The 17,183-nt window shown below is 47.0% G+C and overlaps 3 protein-coding genes across 3 annotated transcripts in view; all 3 read right to left on the bottom strand.

Moving 5' to 3' along the window:
* Positions 1-6,011: 6,011 nt before the first annotated feature.
* Positions 6,012-8,439, bottom strand: Pmar_PMAR024961 (conserved hypothetical protein; the record flags this gene model as incomplete). The annotated part of the gene is made up of 3 exons (XM_002774682.1): positions 6,012-6,996; positions 7,051-7,193; positions 7,240-8,439. The coding sequence occupies 3 exons, from the start codon at positions 8,437-8,439 to the stop codon at positions 6,012-6,014; spliced, it is 2,328 nt and encodes a 775-aa protein (XP_002774728.1).
* Positions 8,440-9,224: 785 nt separating this feature from the next.
* On the bottom strand, positions 9,225-10,040 carry Pmar_PMAR024960 (hypothetical protein; the record flags this gene model as incomplete). The annotated part of the gene is made up of 1 exon (XM_002774681.1): positions 9,225-10,040. One exon carries the CDS (start codon positions 10,038-10,040, stop codon positions 9,225-9,227), a length of 816 nt encoding a protein of 271 aa, XP_002774727.1.
* A 5,475-nt stretch (positions 10,041-15,515) lies between these two features.
* The window catches only part of Pmar_PMAR024959 (hypothetical protein), a gene marked incomplete at its 5' end in the record, with an annotated part of 1,791 nt that continues 123 nt past the window's right edge, over positions 15,516-17,183 (bottom strand). Inside the window, 3 exons of the mRNA XM_002774680.1 lie at positions 15,516-16,892; positions 16,947-17,088; positions 17,156-17,183. Coding sequence (XP_002774726.1) covers positions 15,908-16,892; positions 16,947-17,088; positions 17,156-17,183 — 1,155 coding nt within the window. The 3' untranslated portion in view covers positions 15,516-15,907. The remainder of the gene's footprint in view (positions 16,893-16,946; positions 17,089-17,155) is intronic.

The following is a 17,183-nucleotide window of genomic DNA, read 5'->3' as shown; positions in this document are numbered from 1 at the left end:
CGATCTTATCAGACTGCACCACCGAGAGGCCAAATCCGCCACTCGGCTCGACGGCCGCAGGCTTCGCATAATATGCAACTCGGTCACGGAGACGCACAGCTGGCGATCATGGACCATCTTCATCAGAGCTCGTACCGCGTCCCGCTTCCGCAGACTCTGATTCTTAGGCATAATTGCTGCTCGGGTGAACTGTGGAGGATACGCTTTGTGAGTTATACAGTACAGTTTTTCTCAATTTGAGGACGCATAGGAGAGGAGACGTTCGAGCCGCAGTCAGATCCATTCGGACGTGAAGAGGGATTGTTTGGCATGCACGACGTTCGAGCCGACAAGAAAAATGGCAAATTTTTCTTGTTTGGCATGCCGACAAAAAATGGCGGGTGATTACAGAAATACGCGAGGACGGATTTAGAGTTTTTGCGGGCGGCGCGCATGAGAATATGCCCAAGCGCCACTGTAGACCAAGGCAATCTTGAGCACTCGGCGAATCTTGCATATTCCTCAAGAAACACAACAAATCTTGAAGATTGTCACTGTGGCAGTGCCACATGAGACATTTTAGTAACGGTGTGAATCCGGAAGTAGTTGGAGCGGTTTTTAATACAGGTTTCAATGGAACCTGCGTTCGAATTTCCGGAACATTCTCGGTCTTGATGCCTGCAGTGTCTCAGTACGTTCCAAAAATTACAAATATTTGGATATTCAGTGATCATGCACCTGAGTCTGTAGCACAACACGTCCCCGCAATCGCATTAATGCCTCCGTGAGCAGAAACTGTGGATTGAACGTTTCCTCGCGCTTCGGGACTGACTTACAGAAATAAGGGCATAACTTGAAATTTAAGGGGGAAAATTTAAAAATAGGGGCATGCCTCAAGAATTAGGGGCGCGCGCTGCATGCAACCCTTCCCTGGGTGGTGTGGGAGCCTCCCACTGGGAGGGAAAAAACCGTGAAGAGCAAGCCCTTGCTTGTCTCTTGAGCCAAGCTGACAGATACGAGTTTCTGTCGGCTTGCTCAACATACAATTGAGTATGTTGCACCCGCTGCAATGGTTGATCGATCTCGAGCTATGCACGCAAGAACAACTGTGTTCTGGAGCGGCGCACTTTTCTGCCCTCCGCCCGGAGTCGGAGCTTGCTCGGCGTGGATTTTGACCGGTCAAACCTGTTTCACCACCGGTCCCTTTGTGACTGGAGGTTCCATGTTTGACCTTGCATTTTCAAGGGAAATCGTGAATAGTCAAGGTGATTTCTCGCTCGCCCCGCGCAGTTTATTCTTGCAAATAGTCAAGGCGCGGGCCCAAACAGATGACGTTCCTAGAATTGGAGTCCTACGTTACTATTAACCACGTTATAGCGTCCATACCTAAGGTAAATGACGTCTCTACCGCGTAATGCGGTCCGCATCGGGCTAGGCCCTAGCCGCTAGGGGTTTACACTGTTATTCCCTTCGGGTTTCTGGTTGCCTTGTTATTCCCTTCGGGTTTCTGGTTGCCTTGTTATTCTCTTCGGGTTTCTGGTTGCCTTGTTATTCTCTTCGGGTTCCTGGTTTCCTTGTTATTCCCTTCGGGTTCCTGGTTTCCTTGTTATCTGGGTCTCCTGGAATAAGACCGTCGGGGTTCGGGTTTACCCGTAATGACAGTTTTTTCGAGAACTTGTATAAGAGCTCGCACTTGAGTAAGAGCTCGCGCTTGTATATGGGTTTTGTGTGTGGATTCCCTGAGGACTTCCCTAAGGAGTTCTCAGCCGACAGTTCTTTGTAAGGTCTGTCGACTGCTTTTTGGACCCTTTTAATCGGCTTCTTCCTAAATTATAAATTATAAGCGAGGGCTTTGATAGAACGTCGTTTGTCGATCTTCCAGAGTTCTAGATTGAGCCTCCCTCCAAGGTTTCTCGAAGGTGCCCTAATCATTAGGGCCTACTGCCATCTCCGTCCGCTCGTGAGAGTCACCCAGCCGATCTCGAGAGGAGCCTCCCTTCATCTCTCCTCCCCCCATCGTTACCCTTTAGTTCTCCGCAACAGCTCGATACCTCTAGAAGAAAGACGCATTATCAGAATGGAGCGCCGCTTAGGAATTCATTTGCCTCCTACAGAGTGGTTCCACCGGCAGCAGACGACTGCAGCGTTCACAAAGTAACCTCGCTGAACAGTTCACCTTGAACTTAGCTCAAATCTCGGATTTGCAATTGAATGGTTGCCATTTTCTTCTCTTTAGGTACTACTTAGATAGGACCAACATTACTCATCGCCAACGGCGGCACATACGCAAGGTGTGGCATCTGTATCGCTCTGCTCCACTTTCTGCCGACCTATCCTCCCCAGCACGAAATGCTTCTATCGCCGCTGCTGTTAATGCTACTGGTCGGTTAGTTATTACCGACTTTTTCACGACAACGTCTCCTACTAAGTAAGTTGAAGACTTGAACATCAAGTCTATGCAGACAAATCCGTTACGGTTTGTTAATTAGCGAATAATTGAGCACTCCGTTTAACGTCCTACAACGAGACCCCCGCTCTGGTGCCACCGTGGCATTGCCACGCGATCTCTACTTATTTCTATTCTTCCTACTTGTGCGTTTATTTACGGTAAGTCTCAGTATTACTATCTCATACATCCTAAATACACGAAACCGGAGAATGGTTAGGTATCAGAGCTAAGGTTCGATAGATGTGTCTAGTTCATACCTACACTGTAGGTATGGTGTTTGCATTATAATTGGAATAGGTTGGCGGGTTGGTCTTCTAGACTAGGAATCGTTGCTTCGCCCTCCATTTTATCACAAAAGAACATTGTTCAACTGGCCAACTAAGTCCCTAGCCCTCTCCCTTGAATATTCCCCAAAATTTCACAAAGGGCGAGCGAGATTGCGTCCTTGACTATTCCCCATTGTCCTTGATTATTTGCATTTACCCTCATAGATGTCAATAATCTGCTGCTATGGACAAAGAGTTTGTCATGAATGTCAATCATGATTCTGAGGTAAAACTCGGTATTCAGCGACCGTTAATGAGATCGATTCGCTTCGAGATTGCTGGCTCGCTCAAGCAGTAGGCCAGGGTTGTTCGGGCTCGAAAGAAAAAATTCTTTCAAGCGGAAATTTCCCGAAATTTCGGGAAATTTTCGGGACATTTGCGCCGGAAAGCATGTTTCTAGAAGTGGTCGATATTTCCGGAATTTTCGGGCGAGGTCGTGGGTTCGATCCGCGGCTCCGCGGATCGTTTTCCATTCTTCGCCAATCCACGCGCGAGTCCGGAGAGGGAACGTACGGAAGGCACAAACGACCAACTCCTCGAATGTTTACGCGCATTGCAAAGAACGACGCAAGACAACTCGTGAGGTACCGATGAATATTGCTACAGGAAGAAGTGACACTAGGGAGCCACTGCTAGTGGCCCACTAGTATTGAAAAAGGGCGTTTAACGCAAGTGTGGGTGATTTCGGGACGTCCTTCCCACCTTTATCCTGAGAGTTGCTGAACAGATTAACGTGTGATGGTGTGGCAGACTGCCAGGCAGTCGACCGCTCGTTCTGGGAGTGTCGGAAAGTTGTTGATTTGCTCTTTTTTTGCCAGGATATTACACTGTCGCGGTGCAAACTGCGGCAGTTTGAAACTGCCTACGGAACGTGTTTCCGTCGGAAATTTTCCGAGCTTCCCAGTTCTATGGTTCTCTAAGTTTTTCGAATTCTATGGTTTCTCCTCATTTCGCTTTTCCACCAATGTGGTGGCACGCATGAATGCACGCATACCCAGAGCCTATGGGTATGCGTGCATTGACCGGTATGGGCGCGTGACCTGTGGTCCACCGGTCTTAAACTCTGAATGACGTATCCGCATACATCTCTACTAGGCCATCTTGGACGATTCCTGGTTATGGTATCACCGTTTTGTACGAGAGTCAGTACTGGGTGATGACTCACTAAGTGACTCTCGCAGGAAAAAATCAAGAGTTACACCCACTCTATCTAGACGGTGGACATGCTCTCATTGCTCATATATAGTCATAACGAAGCCACTGCCAGCCGATTGTGGAGGATTTCGATGCAGCGAGCGTCGGTTCTTAATGCAGTGGTTTATAGAACCGTAAACGCCATGCTCAACCTACGGTAGGTTACCTACCCAGGGGCGCCACTATCGTGCTGCTGATGCGCCTATGGAAAACCGTGTGAAGAGTCAGCAAAGCGCTCCACACCAAGACCGACGCAAGATCGTTGAGGTCGACGATTCCCCGAATCCACTAGACTCAATCCGGCAGACATAGAGCAAATAATTACCGAATCTTAGTTTTTTGTGTTTATCGTAGCAACTACTGGAGTGTATCTTACCGTTACTGAGCAAAATGATTAATGGGTGAGCGATAATCAGAACTGCGCTGAGCAGATGATTAATGGGCGAGCGATAATCAGAACTGCTCACAACCGCGCGCAGCGCGGAGCGAAACGATTCATATTGTGCCAAATTTCCGGAAATTTCAACGGAAATTTTGAGGCAAGAATTTGACCCAATTCTTTCCCGATTTGGACAACCCTGCAGTAGGCAATACCTGTGTACCAAGTAAAACCTGCTTCGTTGGTAGTATGAGAAAGGGCGGGAAGGGAAGACAGTGGAATAACCGAATAAACTCGCTCCCAAGGACACTTGACACCCCTCGCAGTAGAACATGTGGAAGTAGAAGATAAGAGGAGGCTCGGATCAAGACTGTGTAAGCTCGAATCACTTTGACGCATGGGCCCTGTTACGACTCGCCTCGTAACTTACGAGGTTGCTATGTTGGTCATGGCAGGGCCGGCGGCCCCGACGGTCAGCAATTCAGCTCCTTGAGAGGGTCACAACACTTGGATGAGGCCAACCGATAGCCCTCGTCGTTTCATGATGAACTGATAGGTGAGTTTGCCTGTTCCTCACTATACCAACACTTCCATCATTGTTCAATTTCAGCTCCTTGAGAGACCTGTAGCGCTCTGCCGAGACCAACTGATGGCTCGTGCCGTTTCATGACGAATTGTGATAGGTGAGTTTGCCTATTCCCCATTTTAGCAATACCTCCATCATTGTTCCATCTCAGCTTCTTGAGAGACTCATAACGCTCGGCCAAGACCAACTGACGGCCCTGTTCGTTTCATGACGAACTGTGAAAGTTTCGTAAAGGCAAGTTCAAGCAAGAGCACGAAATGAGAAATATGTTGCCAGCATAATGTTGGTGTATTCTGATGTTATCGATCGAATCGTAGGTTGTGAGGCCGAGATGGTTCCACCCATGAACCAGTCTCGTTCTTTTAAAGAAGACTTAAAAAGACAAGACTTAAAAAAGAACTTCTTTTTTTAAGTCTTGTCCCAAGTTGGTTGGGAGACACTAACATATGTCAGGGCAGGTATGGGCCAGATTCCGTGACATAGTTAGTGTGACCAAACATAATTTGTGAACCTATGGCCCAAGGTAAGACCCAGAGAGGGTTCGGGCTTCGGATTCATAGTTCCGCTTAACAGTGACTAGTTCAATAAGAAGTTTATCTAGTTTAGTAGGATTAATTAGCGGTTTGTTATCCAAGTGTAACACCAAGCGGCCTCAGGTTCCATCCCGGGGAACTCCATTTCTCTCGCATTTTATTTGTCCAGTCTGGAATCCTTGCTGGAATCGACTTTGAAAATCGTGTCTACTGAACGCAAGTCGGAATTGATTCTAGGAGCGCTTCCGAGATCGATTTTGAGAATCGATTCCAGCATCGCACACAGCCTTTTCTATTGAACGGGCGGCTTGACTTGGATCTCCATTGACAGGGAAAAACCCACGTAGAGACTAAGATCAAAATGCTGTCTTAGTACAGTCAATGATGAGCAGGATAACCTGAAGCCTATGTCATATCAGACTCGAGGAATACCAAAATGAGTTAGACTCTGTAGCAGAGTTAGTACAACTAGGCGCCAAATAGTCCACAATGGCCTCTAACAGGGATGGGTGAAATAGCCAGACTTATAAGTATCTAATACTATTGGCTTATGCTTATCTACTCTTCAACAACGTGATGCACTAGTGAAATAGACCAAACATCCACCTTTAACGAAGTCAGCACGAGCCAGTCGACGAGTTTCAAGAACAACATAATCAACAGGCTCAGGTCTTCTCGTCAACCCACGAACAGATCTGGCCGAATCCAGCTCGAGCTCAGCAGCATTGATATTGCCACGCAACGGGTACCAACGTACTTCACACACATACGGACGGCTACTCGCGTGCCCACCGGTTAGATCGACGTTCTCAACCCGAACTGCTGTCTTCTCGCCTAGCAATGATATTGTGTAGTTTCCCTTTACCAAGGGAGCGAACAACAGTAATTCGTCCTTGGCAAAATCAATCATGTAGAAACCCAAAGAGTTAAGCATATACCAAGCCGCCATCTCACCGTTGTCTTCATCACCGGACCATCCATCAGGAGTGTATAGCTCCGTCAAAACTTTTTCCATGTACTTATCAGCGACGTGGAAACACTGAGCGGCGACAGCGATACCCAAGACGTGATGGGACGGCTGGTTATTGTGACCATATTGACCAAAATCTTCGCTCGTAAGTCCCAACTCGGTTTCTTCGTGGAGTAAACCAAAATTACCGCTTGTGTAAACTGGGCACACCTGTTCACTGAAGTGATTCTCCAAGTGCTCACAGAGTGCTTCTCGGCCACCATACTTCGTGATGAGGAAATCCACATTGAAAGGCGCATAGAAGCGATACTGGCGCGCTGAAGCCTCAGTAAAGAACTCATCTGACCACAATGACGGGTCGAACGGAGAAATCCAGTTCCCGCTAGCTTCGAGCGGCTCGAACAATTTGCTCTCAGTATTGAAGGACTTCTCCAGGGCATTCTGAGCTCTGCCATAGAGAACGCTAGCATCAGAATAGTGTCCTAGTTTGGACGCTGCTGCTGCAATCACAGAGTCGCCCTCGGCGAAATTGAGGCCTCTCGATACGACCTCGGACACACTTGATTTAACCGGAATGTATCTGAAATCATTTCATCATAATTTATCCATCATCAATGAAAGAACTACAACTCACCCTCGGTCGGAGTACGCGCTAAGTCCTTCTCTTCCAAACTGCGAGTTCTTAGGACGTTCCACAAAAGCATCTTTCCGGATGGCCGCGTACATATCATCAGCCAAATGCGGCGTCTTGTTGGCAATTATCGCCCAACCAAGAACCTGAAATGATTAATGAATACAACATTAAAGGTGAATAATTCCTCACCACATCCCCCATAGTGCCAACCATAGAGCCCCTCTGGCCAGGTGACGCCCACGTCGGTAACCATCCAGCTTCCTTATAGGCATTCACCCACCCCTCTAAAAGACGATCTAGAATGTCCGGAGCGGCAACACTTAACCAGAGGTAAACCGTCCTGTAAGCATCCCAAAAGCCACTGTCAGTCGTCAACTCGCCGGGAACGACTTTCCCAGTATAAACACTGTAGTGCCCGAGTTGATTATTCTGATCATATTCACCAAGGAGTCTCGGGAACAGCATAGTTCGATAGAAATTGGTATAAAAAGTTCTCAAAAAGTTACTGTTTCGCTGTACTGTATCATAGGTAACCAGACTTAGGCGTGTTTGCCATACGTCTTCACCTTCCTTCACGAAAGTATCAAAGTTCTTACACAAAGGTAACTCCCTCGCCAAATTTACTTGAGCTTGTTCATTAGAGATAAAAGAAGTAGCGATACGGAGGTGTACCGAAAGTCTTTTATTATTTTCCGCAGCATCATACTCCAGCATGATTGAACCATCTACGTTGCGCATGCGTGCAGGTGGTGGGTCAATTGCCCCATTGATAAACATGGCGAACCCAGGCAATACACCACCGTTGTTAACACTGGTTTGAGTAGAAAAACGACCCTCCTTGTCGAGCACGACTGGTGTCGATGAGTTATAGTCGAATAGTCTCACGAGCACCGCTGAATTCACCTTGGGTGGGAATGAAAACCGAAAAAATGCAGCATGTTCCGTCGGGGTCATTTCAATCCTAGCGCCACCCATATCAGCGTTACCAGGATACAGAGCCGATGACTTGAAGTAGTGTGGCTTGTAAGTAGTCTGCAGCGGAGCGAACGACACAGATTGCTGTGGTTCGTCACGGGAAATGATAGCATTAACGAGAAAATAACCATAGTCGCCCAACCATACGGACGGTTGGTGAGTGCATCGTACACCGTAGAAGCTTCTCGAGGCCGGGTTGAAGTAGCGTTTAGGATCATGGTCGGGTTCGGTTTGAACAGACCAATGATTGAAGCCGAATGGTCGGCCCATGAGGGGCGTGGCGCTACCAGTAGACAACTCATAAGTATTAGAAGTACCGGCTAAAACGTTAACATAATCGACGAGGCTAGCAGCAGCTTGAACGATACCGAGCATTACTATGAAGGCAAGGACGACGTCCAACAAGTTGTTCATAATAACAACAAATAAATAAGACTGACAAGAAAACCAACTCTGTGGTTAGTCGGTGTAGTAGCGACACGGCTTCCTCCCCTGCAGACTCTTCATTGGAAGCTATCGTCGACGGACTCGCGTGTAACCCAACATCGCTTTCTCTACTAGGACTCGAATCCATATCGGAGTAATAGCGATGGAATAGACCGAAGATTAAGAACCAAATAAGAGCCCCTGAAGTACGTAAGATACTCGAACTGTAATGGGCTGCTAAAATACGGACTTCCTACTGATGAGGAACAGTGTCCGATGATCGACGATTATCATACTTTCCCCACAATTGTCATTCAACATCCTTTCGTTTTATCGCTCGCCCTACTCGTGCCCAGTGACACCACGTGTGACGTGACGCGAGGGGTTTGAGCCGCTCATCCGTTTTTGCCATTCGTATTCGATAGCGATAATTTGCTTATCCCACAACGGCTTTGAAGATGAGTTCAACTGAAACTACAACATTGGGGGCTGAGCCGAGAACTGACGCCCTTATCAAAGCCGTTCTCGCCCTCGAGGGCAAGATAAGAGCGACTCGGCCGATGTGCTGTCCTCGTTCAAAACGTAGCCAATACTTAACAGTCCGAACCGCGAAGGTGGACGTAAACATCCACAGACTACCACAACAAGGCCCAGCCAGTTCAGTTTATGTGTATAATCGATAACCATAGTATCTACCATTGTAGTGTTTCCATTTTCTTGGATTAAACGCTTTGTAGAGAAAAATGCCTCGAATCTTGAGGCATTGCAGTAGCCTATACAGTACGGTTGGTCCTCGTCAGATGGAATGCTACTATTCTGCTTACAGAACTCCTCAATTTCCAATAGAGTGTCGCCAGAATGTACGCGATCTTCGCTCCGCATAGCTTTTTAACTGTGTATCGTCTTCTAAATATTTGTTGTTTCACAGCCGGTGTAAGCTTCTTGATGAGCTTCAGTTTGATCAGCTTTCTCTCAGTGCGGCAAGCTGGAGTACCATCAAGGACATGATCATCGATTATTCTCTTGCATTCTTGACTAAGGGGTATAGGTCTCCGTGAGAAGGGCTGATTGCCGGTTGCAGTCTCAAGTCTCGTGTGTTCCTCGTGTTCTGAGTACGGGAGTAGGATCTTGTAGATACCACGAGATGACCAGGATATCTGGGCGGTATAACTACACGAAGCGTATGCTCTACGTTCCTTAAAGGCACAGCGATAGTCTCGAGTGACATCGACCGTCTTCTTCCTTACATACGAGTTACGCTTACACATCTTAGAGCCAACGATTCCATTAAGTCTGACCTCAGCATCCGACAACTCATCACATTGAAGTAACTCATCACAAGTAACCTCAACAACCCGATACTTCACCGCAGCAGTACGTCCTTTCTTCTGAATTTGACGGTGCTGAGGATCATCAGCGTCCATAACCTCCGCCTCCGTGTTTAACAAAGAAGTAGCCAAGGAACTAGCCTCCAAAGCCAAGTTAGCACGAGTGCCGCTACTCGATTCTATACCGAACGCGCGTTCGGCCACATCCGCCATAGCTTTCATGAAGACCTTGAATTTCTCACGGTCTTTACCTCCAGACATTACAAGTGCGATGCAAAATAACCTTCATCCTTGTATTCCCCATTGATGCCTTGTGCCAACTCAACAGTCGAAGAAGTAGACAAAGAAACAGATAACCCAAAAACCCACGAAAACTGGCGATAGCTAATAGCTATTAGCTATTCCCCATCTATCCTCGCGGCAGGGATCCTGTGTCTTTCTTGCACGCCCACAGAGATTTGTGGCGAGCAAGAATTTTTTGTTGCGGACAAGAAAGATTTTTGTGCTAAAAATGAGATTTTTTTGTGGCGCGCGCGAGAATTTTCCGAGCAGAATGATAAAAACTGCACATGGACATGTTGACCATATTGACGCCAACACGTGCCGGTGACAAAATGGAAATTTTGAGGAAATCTTAGGAAATTCTTGCTGCTTTCTGAACACTGCTGACTCAATTCGAATATATAAGTTTATAATCAATGAAGGAAGCTCTGAACTCAGCTGAAGAGAGTGAGCTTATATTCCTCCAACATCGGTGCTGGGAAGACGAGTGGGATCTGAAATACCACCAATACCAAGAGTATTGACGTAACGACAATGTCGTTCGATAATGCACGTTGTGCCCATTTTCAGTCTGCGGGACCGTTAGGGAATCTCGCGAATGTCACGACTATAGTGTGAAACGATGCTTAGGAGAAGCTTAGTTCCTCAGTTGTCTTTCGGCGAAACCTGATTTGGGACAGCGATTGGCACAATCGCTGCCGAGACAAGGGACAACCTGAGTCCTTCAAGCTGCCAAGCTAGTCACACAAGCCAGGCTGTCTTGGCAATCTGGAGTAGTATATTTGTTAAGCGTGATATATATATTTTTTTAACCGAGGTCTCCGATGTAGGTCCTAGGGGCACTCCAGGTAGCAAGCTTCAGTAACTCACGACAGAAGCTTACTATCCTGAGTGTCCTGAGTGCCCCTTGCGTGTCATCCTCCACAGCGCCCAGATGGCACTCGTGAGTCGACATGAGCCCTGCCACAACTCGAAGGCTACAGGTTTCACTCGCATCAAACGATGTTATTCACACGCAAGCACAGCGATGTCAGAGGCATTTACACGTAGGCACATCGGCATCGGAGACTCATATAACATACAGCCATAGTGAAGCTTCCTACACCACTGCAGAAGGTGTTGCTTGCCAAACATTGCATCAAAAACTACCTTTTCCAAGTGCGCAGTGTCCTCCACTGACTGCCCGGCAGACAATCTCGACCGTTAACGAGGTCGCTACTGCCGAGCCAAATGAAGGCCACTCCCAGGCCAAGGGTGTTACTACCAAACATCCCCGCACAAATTGTCTACAATTTACGTCTTCACCGTATGTTGGAGATCTTGTTAAACATGAGTGAGTGCCTTTTGACAAACGATTGTATCCACGTAGCTTAACAGATTGATGATCTACCAACAAACAGCCTCATCATGAAACGCCGCGCAACAGTAGTCGTTATCTACTATGGGACGTGAGTCGTGACCGATCCCCGGGCCGTTCAGACCTAGAGTTACTGAACTTCCCCCTCTTCGCAAAAGTTCTCAACGAGATTTTACTTGGTTTGCCTCGGCTCAAGAAACGCGAGGTAGCACTGATCTCTGATCTCTTGAGCATTTAGCCTCTTCGTCTCCTCTTGTATTGAGCGACTGAGGCGATTGTAATTCAGGGGCGACCGCCTCGCCTTTTTCGAGACGGTGCACAGTGCTCGAGGTTCGGGAGGGACATCGGCTTCTACCGCTGAAAGCCATTAATCAGCTCTGGGGGTTTCCCGATGGGAAGAGAGGACAAGCACTATTCTACTTCACTCGTCAAGATCTAAGCCTGAGATTCTACGGTTTCTTTGTCAAAAGCCGATGCTGGTACAGACTGACTCGTGCAGTAGTGTGAACACTTATCACCGATAGTGCAACTTAACGGTTTTTCTATCGAAAACTGCTTGGGGAGAGGTCAGATCTAGATGGTATCTTTCGCATGTTATGGGCGATAGCCAGGGCATGTAGTGAACAGTCTTCGAGAGAGCGTCTCAACCGAAGTCACTGGCCCATACTCCCCATTTCGTTCAAGATAGAAGGTTTTTACGATTTTTGTATCAAAAGTATGCGTGGAGACAGATTGGGGTGACTGGAATCCATCAGTGCCCAATCTGCAAATTTCCCGGCAATGAGTCAAACTCCTTGCAAGAACGCTCCTCGCGATGTGCAGGCCGCCAACGAGACACCACCCGTGCCAGAAGTCTACGATTGGAGCACGTGGGATTGGTACGCGACGGACGATTATGGTCCGGAATACCGGAGTTTTTCGCCCGTGTCGGCATCGTCTCCGGCGAGAAAGGAGAGACTGAAGGACAATTCAATAAGCAAAGTCGGGGAGAATGCAGTAGATGGGACTAGCTACTGTGGCACATCTTGACCAGCTCAGAACGAGGCCTATGATATTCCAAGGTGTTTATCAACACCATTTTAGGCTTACCACAGGTGTATTCGAACTAGATTAGAAGGCTGTGAGGTACAATACAATTCCACAAGCAGCCACACAGGTGGTTCAATGTTAAACTCTTCACACTGCCAACGGCCAGTATGTCTAATACATAGGGAATCAGTGAAGAGGATTATACTGATAGTTGCTCATATCCTGGTCTTTCAGTTGTACCAAATGAGCGAAAACCGACCCAATCGAGTAGAGCGGCGGCCAGCTGATGAGATCTGACTGCCCAGTACTCGCCCCGGCTCGCAGAATAAGACAGATTGAGACGATTTGTTGTTTTGCATGGCTGGGTGTATCATGTTCTCGTGATAATTGACTGTTTCAAAAAAAGTCTCCTGTGGAAGCTTTTTGTTATAGGGAATTCGTTCATCAAGGTGTTGTTCTGAGTCGAATAAAATAACTCATGGCTCAAAAGCAGTTACACATAGTTATGCGGATTCATGAGTGAGCTATAACGCATGATAATGAAGCATCAGGCATGAATAAGCGATGTTGGGTATGTATCAAACAGAGCATTGAAGTGTATTTTCCACATGCCCGAGATTTTTCAGTAAGTCTTTGCTACAGCATGGTCTCATGCAAAGGCATTCTGCTCGAAGCCGCAGATCGATGGATGGAGGTGAGCCGGTATGGGGAAATAGAAAATCATACCGAATCACGGAAAGAGCTGGAATCACAACCGACACCGGACTGTGGTTCTGCACACACGAATCATGCGAAACGTGGAGTGGACACTGATTCGCGTTAAGCCTGGGGTAGCGCCGATATCAGCGAGGTTCACTGATATTCTTAGCACATACAGAGAACGATCCTCTGAGAATTGCACCAGCGTAACAGTTACAGTAGTGTGGCCTTGATTGTGAATGCGTGAACCGATCTGAAGTCTTATAACTTATAGCAACAACGTTGTCTAATCGCGCGATGCGCTGCAATAGGCGTTCGCCCCGGCGCTCGCCTAATATTATGATATACTATCTCGATGGCACTGAACCACTTGCAGCTACATGTATCTCTAGACCATGCATGGTCTCGGGCGCTTCTTAGTTTGTCTAGTACCTTCCCTGTAAGGGGACTTGTACAAGCTTATGAACGAAAATTTGACTTGATTGACGTATATACCATTCTATATCGAATGGAATAGTAGGGTGTACGCAGTGACTTTTCGAACCTGAGTTCGGAACTCCATGAGATTTGTCCCATTCAGCTAGGATTGTGCATCTCTGGCATTCTCTGCATAGAAACCGCTGAACTTCAGCGGCTGAAGTCGTTTTTCAATTGGAGCCATTCGATCTTTTATTAGGTCAGCTTGGTCTCCAAGCTAGTCAACGAGCCTAGGCGTGATCAATACTGATGATAAGGTGATTGTAGTTCACCATAAACTTTGCTTTATCACACCGAATTTCAAGTTTTCGACTTGTTTCGTTTTCGAAGTAAGCTATTTCAGGATTCAACCATCTCACGCAGTGGTCTTACTGTCATTCAAAGATTTCACGATCTCCTGGGCGCACGCGAGAGATGGTGTACGCGTTGCGGAAGAGATTTTCCGCCTGTTCAACAGACCGATTTTAGATCTGATAAGCGTTTCTAGAAACGATTTTGGGATTTTCTGTTTATAGAAACAGCTCTGGAAACGATCTCAGAAACGTCTCCAGAAGTGGTTCTTAGCGCGTTCGAAGAATCTTTTGCGCGATTCTGAGAGTGGTTCCAAAATCGCACACTCCAGTAGCACTGAAAATTTAGTAGCGCGTGACAGAGGCTTCATAGATAAGAGCATTGAGAAGAGAAATGTCGGCTAAATACATTTTTCTAAGGAAAAGTGCAAAAAACTAAGGAAAGAATAGCGCTCGCCCGTTTTTTAGCAGATTCCTAAGGAAGAGTAGTGTACTCGAACTCAATGCAACTGTACGAGTAGGGTAGGTGTATTATCGAATCAAAAGAAATAAGAAAGAACCGTACAAAATTATCATCACGTTACTATGAGATCATAATCATATTATCACTTAGGAACTACGAATAGAGACTAGCGTCAACTACAGGGTATCTAGCTTAGCTATGCTAGGTTAATACAAACCTTCAAGCCGTCATCTCAGTTCAGCTTGACTTGTCCAGTAGGATGTCAGCTTAGCCTTGGGTTACAGTTTGGCCTTGGGTTACACTTCGGCCTTGGAGAAAAGTTTGGGTTTCTGGTTGCCCCATCGGGTTTCGGGTGTCTCTTTTTCCGCTTCATTTACAGTTCTTTGTTCTCTTAATTATTATTTGGACTTGGCGAAGGGTCTAAGCTTGACCTTGGAAACAGCTTTTCTCGGGGATCTGGTTGTGAGCGACGGTACAGCAAGAAAAGAGGATATATCAGCGGCCTACTGACAGCAGGGATATGACGTCTGTTTCCAAATAGGCTCGGGACGCAAACAGGGTTTGCGTGTTGGCTAGTAAACGGGAGGTCGGAGATTCGATCCCGGGATGTGATATGTGGAAATATATCGGGTCCGGAGGAGTGCAGGTGGCCGAAAGAGGACCGCAGTACTGAAGAATAGCAAAGCTTGCCAAGTAGGACCTTGAGACAGATACTGAGTTCCAGCAACCAAGTACCACTTACTAACTGGTCAGTAGTTAAACAGCGGCTGTTTAATAGCCTGCTGACAACTTGTCAGTGACAAGTACTGGTACTCGTTCACAGTTCGGCCCGCCCAACAGTAACTAGTACAATAAGTAGTCAATCTAGTTCAGTAGGGTAAGCTAGTGGAGTATTATCCGAGTGTCTCATATTCGGATCTTTGTCGAGGTATATTTTAGAATTCATCTTTTTTCAAATTCCGCGAATAGAATTTGAAAGTGCGTTGTCAGTGGCGGGTACTGCCCGCCGGGCAGCCACCCGGTGGCCTTAGGTTGCATCCCGGGGAACCCCACTTCTTCCGTATTTCATTTGTCGAGTCTGGAATCCTTGCTGTAATCGATTTTGACAATCGTGTCTACTGAACGCGAGGCGGGATGGATTCTGAAAGCGCTTCCGGGATCGATTTTCAACTTTCAAAATCGTGTTTATTGAACACGACTTCGGGGACGATTCCCGAAATCGATATTCAGAATCGATTCCAGCATCGCACGCAGGCTTGTCTATTGACTTGGATCTCCATTGACAGGGGAGAGACCCATGGAGAGACTATGCGATCAAGATGCTTTCTTAGTACAGTCAATGATGAGCAGGATAAACTGAAGCCTATGTCATATCAGATACAAAATGAGTTAGACTCTGTACTACAGACTCTGATACTAGCAGAGTTAGTACAACTAGGCGCCAAATAGTCCACAATGGCCTCTAACAGGGATGGGTGAAATAGCCAGACTTATAAGTATCTAATACTATTGGCTTATGCTTATCTACTCTTCAACAACGTGATGCACTAGTGAAATAGACCAAACATCCACCTTTAACGAAGTCAGCACGAGCCAGTCGACGAGTTTCAAGGACAACATAATCAACAGGCTCAGGTATTCTCGTCAACCCACGAACAGATCTGGCCGAATCCAGCTCGAGCTCAGCAGCATTGATATTGCCACACAACGGGTACCAACGTACTTCACACACATACGGACGGCTACTCGCGTGCCCACCGCTTAGATCGACGTTCTCAACCCGAACTGCTGTCTTCTCGCCTAGCAATGATATTGTGTAGTTTCCCTTTACCAAGGGAGCGAACAACAGTAATTCGTCCTTGGCAAAATCAATTATGTAGAAACCCAAAGAGTTAAGCATATACCAAGCCGCCATCTCACCGTTGTCTTCATCACCGGACCATCCATCAGGAGTGTATAGCTCCGTCAGAACTTTTTCCATGTACTTATCAGCGACGTGGAAACACTGAGCGGCGACAGCGATACCCAAGACGTGATGAGACGGCTGGTTATTGTGACCATATTGACCAAAATCTTCGCTCGTAAGTCCCAACTCGGTTTCTTCGTGAATTATACCCCGATAATCGCTTGTGTAAACTGGGCACACCTGTTCACTGAAGTGATTCTCCAAGTGCTCACAGAGTGCTTCTCGGCCACCATACTTCGTGATGAGGAAATCCACATTGAAAGGCGCATAGAAGCGATACTGGCGAGCTGAAGCCTCAGTAAAGAACTCAGCTGACCACGATGACGGGTCGAACGGAGAAATCCAGTTCCCGCTAGCTTCGAGCGGCTCGAACAATTTGCTCTCAGTGTTAAAGGACATCTCCAGGGCATTCTGAGCTCTACTATAGAGAACGCTAGCATCAGAATAGTGTCCTAGTTTGGACGCTGCTGCTGCAATCACAGAGTCGGCCTCGGCGAAATTGAGGCCTCTCGATACGACTTCGGACACACTTGATTTAACCGGAATGTATCTGAAATCATTTCATCATCATCTATCTATCATCAATGAAAGAACTACAACTCACCCTCGGTCGGAGTACGCGCCAAGTCCTTCTCTCCCAAACTGCGAGTTCTTAGGACGTTCCACAAAAGCGTCTTTCCGGATGGCCGCGTACATATCATCAGCCAAATGCGGCGTCTTGTTGGCAATTATCGCCCAACCAAAACCTGAAATGATTAATGAATACAACATTGAAGGTGAATAATTCCTCACCACATCCCCCATAGTGCCAACCATAGAGCCCCTCTGGCCAGGTGACGCC

Source organism: Perkinsus marinus (assembly GCF_000006405.1).
Source record: "Perkinsus marinus ATCC 50983 genomic scaffold scf_1104296957898, whole genome shotgun sequence".
In the NCBI taxonomy this organism is placed as follows: domain Eukaryota; phylum Perkinsozoa; order Perkinsida; family Perkinsidae; genus Perkinsus; species Perkinsus marinus.
This window is presented reverse-complemented; position numbering and strand designations above follow the sequence as displayed.